The sequence below is a fragment of the Brachyhypopomus gauderio genome, chromosome 20 (genome assembly GCF_052324685.1).
Source record: "Brachyhypopomus gauderio isolate BG-103 chromosome 20, BGAUD_0.2, whole genome shotgun sequence".
NCBI lineage: Eukaryota > Metazoa > Chordata > Actinopteri > Gymnotiformes > Hypopomidae > Brachyhypopomus > Brachyhypopomus gauderio.
In genome coordinates, this window is record NC_135230.1 from 14046746 (window position 1) to 14058674 (window position 11929).

Consider the following 11929-nt stretch of genomic DNA (forward strand, 5'->3'; position numbering starts at 1 on the left):
ACAGTGATTTTCATTTGCTTATTGAGATTAGTAAAAAGTTGTTCTTGTATTATACCTTTGAAGCTAATCGTTACCTCCAACCTCAAAACACTTACAATCCCAATTCACTACAGTGTAAAACAAAATGTTTATACGTGTTACCATTTGTAATCCTATTTGGTGGATTGCAACAGGTACACAACAAAATTCTGATTTAAGAAAAGGGTCACTCAAGTCACTATAAGGTTCTGTGTGTGTTCAGCCTACTGGACTGCAGTTATTTTATTTGTAGGATATCAATTTTGGAAGTCAAAGAAGTCAGACAAGGTCCCATAATAGTTAACATATCTCTATTTATTTTTCCTTAGAACAGAACTTTCATAAATGTAGCTGTATTTTCATCTTACGTTCAAAAAAGGTCATGACCTGTGAGACCGATTTATAAATATTTAATCAAAGTCTTTGTGTAAAAAAAATCAAAAGAGAATCAGCGAACTAAAGCATCTATTGTATGACAATATGACACTGTAATAATTGTAATATGTATATATGTCTTTCAGTTTTTGTCAAGGGTTTTAACTCCGCTGAACCGCCATTCTGCCCGTCCCAGAAGAGGAGAACATTCATTAAAGCAGATCGCACATCTTTTTTGACACATGTTTAACAAAACGCAGCCAAAAACATCTTACATGGGACAAAAAAGCAAAGGGATAACAAAGTACAAATGAAGGGGTCAGGGGGGGGCGGGGGCGGGGGGGGGGGGGGGGTGTGTCACGGTGTGAAGGTGGGCACACCCAAATCTCAAATAAAGGCAGGCGATAGTGAAGAGTTCATTACCACAGAAATATAATATTATGACAGAGGCATATCTGCATAGATCAACAGGAGTTTAGGAGATCAGAAGGTCAAATGGGCCGTGTTAATGATGGGAAAGGAACTCTGACATGATGCGGTAGATGTCATGCAGATGAGGTCACATGATCAACTAGGGAGAATCCAGACAGCAGAGAAAAACAAATCTATTTTTACAGGGTAAGCCGATGCTGGCGGCCACACACTTCCTCACTGCCTCCCTACTTGGGAAATCAAAATGGCTGACAGAACAAAGGAGCCAATAGCGAGATTTGCTGCAGAATATAACGGCCTGCTGCACTTCCAGCAACTCAGCCAGGGCAAAAACACACACACACAAAAAAACAGACATTTTGGACTGTAGGCTATTTGTGATACGTTTTTATACAGGCTGTTCTCTGTATGATGTACAGTTTTGGTAATGGTGTGTTAATGGTTATTCATGAATGCAGTGTTTCCCAGTGCTGTCATTGACTCCAGCCAGTCCACTTTTTATGTGTATTCTATTTCACACACCCAATCAGCCTAATCAACACTGGCTCAGGTGTGCTGGGAGTCTGGAACAAAAGTCCACCAGCTAAAGATGCCTAAGGCCTGGGGAAGTTGAAGCTTATTTTGTGATCTGTGCAAAATGTTTTAAGGTGGTTTATTAACAGCCCTCCTAAATATAGTTTTATTTTAAAAAGCTTAATGTAAAGTGTGTGTGTGTGTGTGTGTGTGTGTGTGTGTGTGTGTGTGTGTGTGTGTGTGTGTGTGTGTGTGTGTGTGTGTGTATAAAGTATCCATTATATTGTTTAGATTATTTTTAAAGACATTTTAATTATATGATCTATCATAGGATGTCTCCCATATACTCTCTGTAGTTATATCTATAATGCTGACATTTGCCATATTCGGGAAAATTCCTGGCCTCTTATTTATGATAGCTGAGTATGGCTGAGTAATGAAATAAGGAATGATTGTCACCTTCATGCTGAAAGACCTTGGCCAGCTGATTTAAATAGCAAACTGATCATTTAATGAAGGGAACATACGACAAGACCACGGGAGGAAGCAGATCCTTACGATCACCTAATAAAGCTATCATCACAAAGCTACAATACATTACTAGACCGCCCTCTATTAAACCTGTAGCTGCTGTCGTTTCTCTGATTATATGCGGTCGTTTTGAAGACCAGAGAAGTGGACGACGGACGCTCTTCTGACGTCAGTGCTTCCAAATCGAGGCGTTATGACAGAGCAACGATGGAACAACATCCCGTCTGTGGTGGGATACTTTGTAGGTTCGTATTAGGATAGTAAGATGCACAGATGCGAGATAAACATGGATGCAGTGTTCTTTAGCAAACTGGGTTACAAAGGCGGGAAGAATACGACAAACGCCTAAAAATAAGCTTCTTAAACTTGGTGGCCCATGATGAAACACTAGGCAAAACGGATTACGAAACAGTACATCAGCAGCTCGTGGCCCGTACAGTCGGATACCAGACAACAGTCCTACACACAGAAGGAGAAATATAGAATGAGCCCTTGAGAACTCCTTCCTTCACTCACACTTCCTTCTGCTAAGCCCTTTACACGATAAATCTAAATAATTTAAAATTACATCTAAATTACGAGTGATTACAATGTAACTTGCAGTTATTTTTCGTCAGCTGTTCGCAAAGGTCGTCATCACTGTAAACTATAATATTGGGAATAAGAACAACGCTTGGGCAAGTTGGTCAAAACACGGCGTCAGGTCGAATGTGTCCTCTTCGCGCCACCCAAACATGAATAACCATTCACTTTAAAACTAAGTGACATAACCAGACACCGGACAAAAGTACAATCACTGCTTTATGTTTTGACGGTGTTTTATTTATGTCGTTTGACCAGACCAGGCACCCTAATCACGTTATTGCAGCCTGGAGATTCTGATATTCAACTCGCCTATAATTCGTTCATATATATATATATAATCACCGGTCAGTTTGTTTTCATTCGTCACCCGAAGTATGGAAGTGTCCTCCGTACTGAAATACAGCTACCAAATAAAAACCTGTTTGGCCAGCAGATGTCGCCAGTATACAAAAACGACGCGCTCACCTTTCCGTCTTGATGTCATGGGAGGACAACAGAGCTGATGAAGTCCGCAAAGCAGCACTGCGGATCTGAAGCCAGAGGGAAGCTGACCGTCGGGACAATAGGGACGACAAGCGGTATCTGAGTATGACTTTTAGTTTGAGGATGACTGTGACTTACTATGTAATGCCAGCAGCATAGACTACTGGACTGTTTTTGAGGCTCGGTTGACATATAGCCCTGTCTACATCAAGGAGAATTTTTAGGCCAGAAGGCAAGGACAAAAAATGTGTCTTGAGAAAGCAAAATAGGAGGTAAGAGGTTCTGTGGGTAACTTGGCCCACAGCCAGCCGACCAATCACATCTTTGCAGCTACAATAGCAGCAAGCAGTAAACTACTCATGCGAGCTCTTGAGAAAATATAGCTAAGAATGGAGCACAAAATAGTAAGAGTTTAACTGAGACACGGATACAGAGAACTTTGCTGTGTTTTTTTTCTGTTTTTTACCATGTCATTTTCAATTTTCGACTGAAACAAGTACAAAGAAGCTATCTTTGATAGCTAAAGAAACAGAAAGTCAGATCATCTCCTAGTGCAAAAAGAAATAAAACACGCATGTGTGTGTGTGTGGGAAGGGGGGGGGGGGTGGCGTGTGGGTGTATGTGTGTTGGTTTTCGAATGCGCGTGTTTTAGAACAGTGAGAGAGCTGACGTCTTGGTAGGGCACGGACTGAATTCCTCCTCTTCCTCTCCTCTTGTCTTCCTCCTGAGTCCTGCGGTTCCTCCTACCTGGGGTCTAGAGAGCACTGAACACGTAAAGCGCAGCTAGGGATTGGCCGGGAGTGACCATCACGCCCGACCCGCCCAGTTCGACCCTGTATGGCCCCGGCACGGCCCGCTCCTCACCGGCAGACGGGCACCTTTCGCTGACGAGCTCAGTGGGAGATGGTTCCGAGCATGCTGATTCGCTGGAGCTAGTCCCGGCCGACATCGTCACTCCTCCCTGGGGGCGTTGTCCTCCAGCGGAAAGACGGCGGCCAGGCAGGTGGAGTTCTGGTTGGCGGTCATGGTTGCCACGGTGTGGAGCAGCACCAGGACCAGGAGGCAAAGCTTGAGCCTGCCCTGACCCAGTCGCGGGGCCCCCGAGGAGCTGACGGACGTGTGTTGGCAGGAGGGGTGAGTCCTTCTGAAAGTGCCTCGCGAGTGATTGTTGGTTTTGAGCTCCCACCGCACGTCACAGCACTGGGGCTCCTGTTCGGTATTCGGCTCTTCCGCGAGGCCTGGAGAGGTGAGAAGACAAAGCAAACACACGTGAAAGGTTTCCAAAAGTGTGCGCATCACCTGAGAAACACACGTGATCACCTGGGAGAAACACACATCACCTGGGAAAGATTCCAGGATGGCACATGTCACCTGAAAAGTTGTCAGAAAAGTGTCAGGTATATTCACAATGAGCTTTCCAAACGATAGAAGTCCTCTTCTATTTTCCCACAGAATGCCAAACTAAAAATCGAAGCCCATTTTTCTGCTATAAGGCCAAACAGTTCTGAATACAGACAGTACCTGTCCCAATTGTATCCACACTCAGGAGTCCGGAACAGTCTAGAACAGTCCGGAACATCCTAACTTTAACTTAGTAACTCTTTGGCCCCACAGTAAAAAAATTAGGCTTTACTGTGCTTTCGATATATATACATTTTACAAATGCAGTTTCTAAACATTTATCTTAACATTTTAAAATCTTTCATAAATATTTTATTCTCAGAATTTCTCACTCATGTCACTAAGTCTAAAGTCATATTGTGAACTACATTATGTAAATCTATGCTGACATACTGTTACACATTAAGCTGTCTCTACAGAACTTTCATTAGCGTCCTACTTAGGCAGATTAGAATGTAACATGAAGGAGGAGGTGAAAATCCAGCAAATGGTTTAGCTAGGAAGTAATTAAAGGAAATGAAAGAGAATCAAAATCACTAAACCCAAGCAGCTTTGACTGTTAATTGGAGTCCTATTTTAAAAAAGGCATTTTGCCCCAACGTATCACTACATTATTTTTGCATAACTTAAGAATTGTCTGTCAAGTACTTAAGAAGTGCTGGCAAGTACCGTCACTGGTCACCAGTTGATATGGTAAATTCATTAACAGAAGCAGCTCCCAGTCAGTGTCAAAAGAGAAAGAATCGGTACTATGTTGAGGATCACTAGAGAAGACTATTTGAAACCTACATAAGCCCATGACAATTGACATAAACATAAATAAACATTTATAAATGCTTACCCTAAGAGCTGTCAGCTGTCACTTGGCAAGCTATGCCATATCATTAGCATTACATCACAAAAAAAAAATGCTCTCTTGCAAAGCATGTTGTCATAATATGTCATTTCACCCCACACATCCTGATGTCACCAGAAGACCCTGACATCACGTGACATTGCTGATTTATCAATTTGAGGTCAAAGTTCACAGAAGCAGCTTTTGTTTCAGCTCACTCTTGTTAGAATAAGCGTTTATACATTTGGATGCATAACTTTAGTTGTCAAGAAGGATTCGTGCATCGTGTAGTTTTATCAGTAGTGTTCTTCATTAAAGTGTTTTCAACCCTGGTGATAGTCATTTCAGCTGATGGTTTTAATTATGTGAACATCCCTGTCTTTTCATTCAGCAATATTAAATTATGTAACGGTAGCCTTATATTGGTATAGAGATGATAGCATATTGTATGACACATTTACACAACAGAACAAAATGGGTTTTGAACACAGCAGTTATTAACATGTAGATAGCATCTCCATCTTTATTTGATGTCCTCTGGTAAATTCAGCAATGAATGGCAAGTTCTTATGATCATCTGTATCTTCATGGGTTCCAGTGATCCTTGCGTTTGCAGGGTTTTCGTGTAGCATGTATTCTGTTATGATGACACGCTCAGGGTGCATTTTACACTGAGTCACAGCAGGACCGGATACACTGAAGGACATCTGGACGCTACCCAGGTGGCACTGTCATGGTGTTCAGAACTGCACGGTTTTCTGTGTGTGTGTGTGTGTGTGTGTGTGTCTGGCATATTGGCACATAAATAACTCAACCTCAAACATAACCATCACCATAGTTTTCGCCTAGCCTCAGAATGTATCAGTTCATCAATATCGACAATGCTGCTTAGACAAACAAAGGCTGAATGAGGGGATTATTCATCTCTTTTGGTAAGGGGAGGGGGGTTATAATTCATCGATAGCCAGTTAATGTGTCCTTGCGAATCGAGTAACTGCAGAGATGTGAGGAGGTGTGATGGGTGCATGATGAGGACAATCAGCCTCTGCAGTGGAATCTCTTGGAATGTGGGTAACGCCGATGACAACATGACAGCCCCCCCCCAAACCCCCCGGCCATAGACAGACCCATAACCAGCAGCCTTGCACCAACCACTCGTCTACATTGCCAACTATTACTTCCTCAATCAATGCTAAGTAGCCAGCTTGCAATCAATATTGCATTCGCATTATTAGTCTGTTATTTATTACTCTAGTAGTTGTCCAATCAGAGTTTAGATTATGACTGGAGGTATTTTTTGATATTAATGAAAAATGTGAGAAAATGTGCGTTCAGAGAGTTCAACGTTTTCCTTCTAGCAAACCAAGAAACGACAGAGAACAAATACAACATTGGTACGCTGGGCAGGTTCACTCTTCAGGAGAGACATTGCAGCTAGTATCGCCAGACGTCCTGTGGTCTGGGTTTTTGTTTTGGTTTGGTTTTTGTTAGTGTGTATGTGTGTGTGTTTTGCCTGCTAAGCCCCCCACCCCCTTTGGAGAACATATTGTACTTCGTTATTAATAGTTAATCATTTATGAGGCTATGAATCTATGAGGTCATCATTGAGAACAATGATTTATAGAAAGAAAAGTAAACAAAAACTGTTACTGTATGTTAATGTCACTGTTCCAGTGGTAATGTAGACATTGTTGTCTCCATAATGTGTCCTTCCTTTTAGAAAGGCTTTTTAAAATCTAAAACAAAAAGGTCAGCCAACAGTCTTGAGACCGGTGAGTCACAGAGGCCATGGTTTAAATGCACTGGTGCTCACGAAAGATTTTTGATGGAATAGTTTCCTGGCCCATGAAACAAAGACCAATCATGTTTAGCCTTCAGAATGATGGACACTATCGCTGCATTAATCAGAATACGACCATTATCTAATATGGTATAATGAGTTAGAATTTAGTGCACCATATATAACATGAGTGCAGATATATTCCTGAATCGTGATTGGTACAGTCTGTTGCACTGATGCTATTTTTGCACTCTGTCTGGATCAGGAGAAATGGGTTTGTTTTTTTGTTATTATTGTTATTCTTTCCTTCTGCTGGGATGCAGCACTTACCTGAACATATAAAACTGGGAGTGCCACCGTGTATGAGATCATCGTTGTCAGGCAGTATGAAGGGGCACTTCTGCTGGACCTCGAGACAGTAGCGCTCACACGGGACTCTGCGGCTACAGCTGGACTGGCTGCTCTGGAAGTAGTGAGCGCAGAGCCAGGGCTTGTACACCATCTGCGAGGAGAGGCAGGAAGGGCCATTAGTATAAGCCTGGGGCTTACCTCTCTTTCCGTGCAAAACACCCGCCAGCTTGCATCTGAATTTGACAGGTTTCACTTACGGCGTTGTTGTATGAATGCAACTTTACCTTGTATACAGGAATACAACCTGTACTCTCTCAGTACAGTTTCTTTTATTCTCAGTGAAACTCTACACTCTGAGAGGAACTCTACAATCTCTCAGTGGAACTCTATACTCTATACTCTGAGTAGAACTCTCTACACTCTGAAAGGAACTCTATAGTTTCTCGGTAGAACTCTATACTCTGAGTAGAACTCTACACTCTGAGTAGAATTCTATAGTCTCTCATTGGAACTCTATACTCTGAGTAGCACTCTCTACACTCTAAAAGGAACTCTATAGTCTCTCAGTGGATCTCTATACACTGAGTGAAACATTACACTCTCTGTGTAGAACTGTTTATACTTTGTCAAAATAATTCTCTATACTCTTACTAAAACTATACTTTCTCAGTGGAACTCTATACTCTGAGTAGAACTCTCTACACTCTCTAGGAATTCTATAGTCTCTCAGTGGAACTCTTACTTTCTCTGGAAGCTGATCTGTGCTAAGGAATACTGTAGTCTTGCAGTTCCGCTTTTAGTAAGTTAGTATGTTAGGTTAGTATGTAGTTGTAGTATGTTAGCTGTATTGTGGAGAGCACTGGCAAGCATACTAGCAAAAGCATTAGCAAAAAGTAGAGCTGTCATATCTTCCTATCAGATATTTGGCAGTTGTGGTTCATACCAGTTTTTATTCCATATACAACTCAATATTTAAGGACATGCAGTAAGCCATTTAAAATCAGTACTAGTGAAATTAGTCGTGGTGAAAATGGTGACATAAAAGATAAAGGAAATAAATGACAATCAATAAAACTAAATAAAATGAAGCCACTAATGTAGTAATGGAAAAAGTGTAAAACCATCCAGTTGTGGTCCTGTCTGCACACAGCAGTGAAGAGTGAGCAGGAGGTGACAGTGGTCTGAGCTCAGCTGGGAGCGTTTTCCTGATCGCATCGCTCTTAGTCAGGACACCTCCGCTGCTTCTGTCCCCTCATGGAGAACCACAAAGAGATATTAGCTCACAGTCACGGCATGTGAGCAGAGCAGCTACGGGTTGGTGATCTCTCGTCCCATTGGTGCATTATTATGGCACTAGGTCCCCAATCAGTGCCGCCCTCTGGCCCCGCCCCCTCCCCTCCGGGCACACATGGACACATTAGCACGTTTCACGTGGCCCATTTCTGCACTGGCATACATGTTTGAGACGGGAGCGGAGTGGGCAGCGTGGACAGGGTCTGTACTGGGGGTTAGAGAACTGAGAGAATAGCTCCAGCTCACTGAATCTGCCCTACATAGTGCACCCAGCACAGGCTGCTGTTGAAGAGGACGAAAGAAGGCACTGCATCCACAAATTGGTGTGTGTGTGTGTGTGTGTGTGTGTGTGTGTGTGTGTGTGTGTGTGTGTGTGTGTGTGTGTGTGTGTAAAAAGAGAACAGGAGATGCAGAAAAGCAGGTCGTCATTAGCACAGTCTGGCTGTCAGAGAATCCGAGATGCAGTCTGATTTGTGAGGCTCAGTTTTTCTTTCTGTTCTCACACACACACACACACACACACACACACACACACACACACACACTCTCTCTCTCTCTCTTACTTCGAATACTTCAGGAAACAAGCTGGCACAGGAACAAGAAACAGCTTGCCAGAAAGGGAATGCCCCCTCATCTACCAATCACAACCCAGAGGGAAGTAGTGGAAAGCAAAAGTTGAATCTGATTGGAGGAGGAGGAAGATTTTCTTCCTTCCTCGTGCACTTATCCTTAGGCGGAGCTCATGTGCACTACACTGAGCTTATAATGACCTAGATGAGGAAATGGACTTTCACCCATTGGTCAAGAAAGGTGAGCGAAGACAGATTCTACTCAGATCCTACAAGTGCATCGCAGCGCTACTACTTAGCAAAGTATCTAAAAGACTTGTAAGTTTCAGAGCTGTGAATAGATTCCAATCCTGCTGCATCCCACACAGTGGTAGCGGAAAGTCAAAAGGTTTAAGCACAGGATGCCTCCTGGGAAATGTAGTGCAAATGAGGCAGCGAGTTGCCAGAGACTCTGCTGTGATTATCGACTGCTCGGCCTGCTGCAGTCATTCATGACCGTGCGGCCCCAAGCCAAGGTCTAAGGTTATGGAGATCTGTTTGTTTGTTTGTTTGTTTGTTTCGGGGCTTGGAGCATGGTGGTACATGATGTCTATGTCAACAGACAGAAAAGGACAGAGACAGACCAAGAAGTAGAGGCAAGCAAGACATGCCCAGTTCGGAGATGCAGGAGATACAGCTCAGCAAATGTTCACGAGCCTCTGTGTTTGTGTGTGTGTGTGTGTGTGTGTGTGTGTGTGTGTGTGCACAGTTGTCAGGTTGCTGACTGATATAGTACCATTTGTCCTAGCTACAATTAGTATCTTCCACTGGTACTCCACTGATACTTTCCTAGGTGCATGCATTTAAGTGGTGTATCCTTTGCATTTAAGTGGTGTATCCTTTTGTTGAGTAAATCAACAAATTTATGTCCGTGCCTTCTGGGCACTGAGTCCATGGGATTAGATAAGCAATGTTGCAAAGAGCTGCAATCTGCCATTGATCAATAGCAACATGGCACCCCTAATGGCCAATGACTTTTCAGAAAACACTCAATAGCCATTGGGTGGGAGCAGCACCAGTGAAGTATGAATGGACAGAGAACTGTTGTATACCAGTCAAGTGTTTTTCTACCAAGACTACTGATATATTTTGCTGTTGAATTCCACATGCATGCAGACTCTCACAAAAGCTCACATACTATAGCAACTATGAACATTTACACAAGAGTTATATAACAAGGCCAGATGTCCCAAGATACTCCCTTCTACATTAGACAAATTTGGTAGATTCTCTTGGATATCTCACAGTGTCTGTGCGTGTGTGAACATATGTCACAAGTTCAATGGAACTTCATTAACCATACGTTTCTCATTAATGATTCAAATCTAATTAGACTGCTTCCGAGGACCATTACAATGCATCAATGGTAACTAATTACATGGGAAAAAAAGACCTGCCACATTATTACGAACACGATTGGATTAAGAAACCTAGACTTTCTGCAACCCTGACCGTAATTGTGAACCAGTGCACTCGTGCACCGGGGGTGATTGAACTTAGCATGACTACCAGCCCCAGGCTGGGTAAGTGGCCAACACTGTTTGCTGCTGAGTTCCAGGTCGCACAAGGAAATCAGATGTTCTCGGCGCTCTAAGGACTCTGATTAATGGATGTACGTTACCCTGGGCTGTGAGCGCCAGCACAGTGGATCCTCTGATGCTCGGAAAAACCTCATCTCATTCACCACTGCAATCACACTGTGCCTTCATAAGAATTACACATTAAAAGAATGTTGCTAGGTTCGGGAAGGTATACACCACACCACCAGAGTGTGTCACTTCATGAGCCACACTCATTTTGCTCACTATTTTATTTTGTGAGTTCTTTGTGAGGCGTTATGGCCTTGGCATTATTTCATACATTTAAAATTGTTGTTGATTTTCATAAATTTAAACTGTGAAGTGCATACATGTGTTTTAAAACCCTGCCGTCTCCGAGATTTTCCTCTTTAAGATGTTAAAGTACCAAATACCAAAACGCTGTTCTGAAAGTGTGTTCAGAAAACCCATTTTCTATTTATCTCTACAACACCCCCAACGCCAAAATGAAGCTGATTTTCAGTCTCACACTCTTCCTCCTGCCCCCTCCCTCCCCTTTAAGCACACACACACACACACACACACATCACCCTTGATCAGAGCCCTCATCTCTCCAGATGGGTTCCAAGGAAGCAGCGGGCATCTGCACTGCACACACACTTGTCAGCTCTGGCTGGCATCGAGCGGCACCAGCCAATCACACGCCAGCCCTTCCCTTCCACTGAATATTCCAAGTTCGGGGACCTGGACTGTGCGCTCAAAGCAGCGGGTCTACGTGAGCACACACGCCCCCTGGAGGAGGGCGTGGGGTCAGCAGACTGTCACTTTCGATATTCCTCCCCGGAAGGACGTCGTCTGCGACCTATTGGTGCATCACTCGTGGCTGCGGCGTGGTTCACGGGGGAGATGATAATCGGGGGTACGTCTCGTCTGCGGGACTTTCCTTGTATCGTGCCACTCCAAGCAAGGATGGGGAGGGAGAGGCTGATTGTGGGAATTCAAAGAACTGAATGGTGGCAAGCTTCAAAGAGCTGAGAGAGAGGTGGGCAAGGGAGAATTCCCTCAATTAGGCCTTGATTAATACAGAAGATCAAAGCACCATTCGTTCCCTTATTTCAAAAGTGTAGCTTAAGCTGAGAAGATTGTATCTTACCCTCCCCCCTCACATCTCTCTCTCTCTCTCTCT

At 43.4% G+C, this 11929-nt stretch overlaps 1 protein-coding gene across 1 annotated transcript in view; it reads right to left on the reverse strand.

Annotated features, from left to right (window-relative positions):
* Window positions 1-396: 396 nt before the first annotated feature.
* The window catches only part of nalf1a (NALCN channel auxiliary factor 1a), a 40665-nt gene continuing 29132 nt past the window's right edge, over window positions 397-11929 (reverse strand). The window contains exons 2-3 of the mRNA XM_076983321.1: window positions 7284-7455; window positions 397-4175 (exon numbers count right to left, since the gene is read on the reverse strand). Coding sequence (XP_076839436.1) covers window positions 3889-4175; window positions 7284-7455 — 459 coding nt within the window. The 3' untranslated portion in view covers window positions 397-3888. The remainder of the gene's footprint in view (window positions 4176-7283; window positions 7456-11929) is intronic.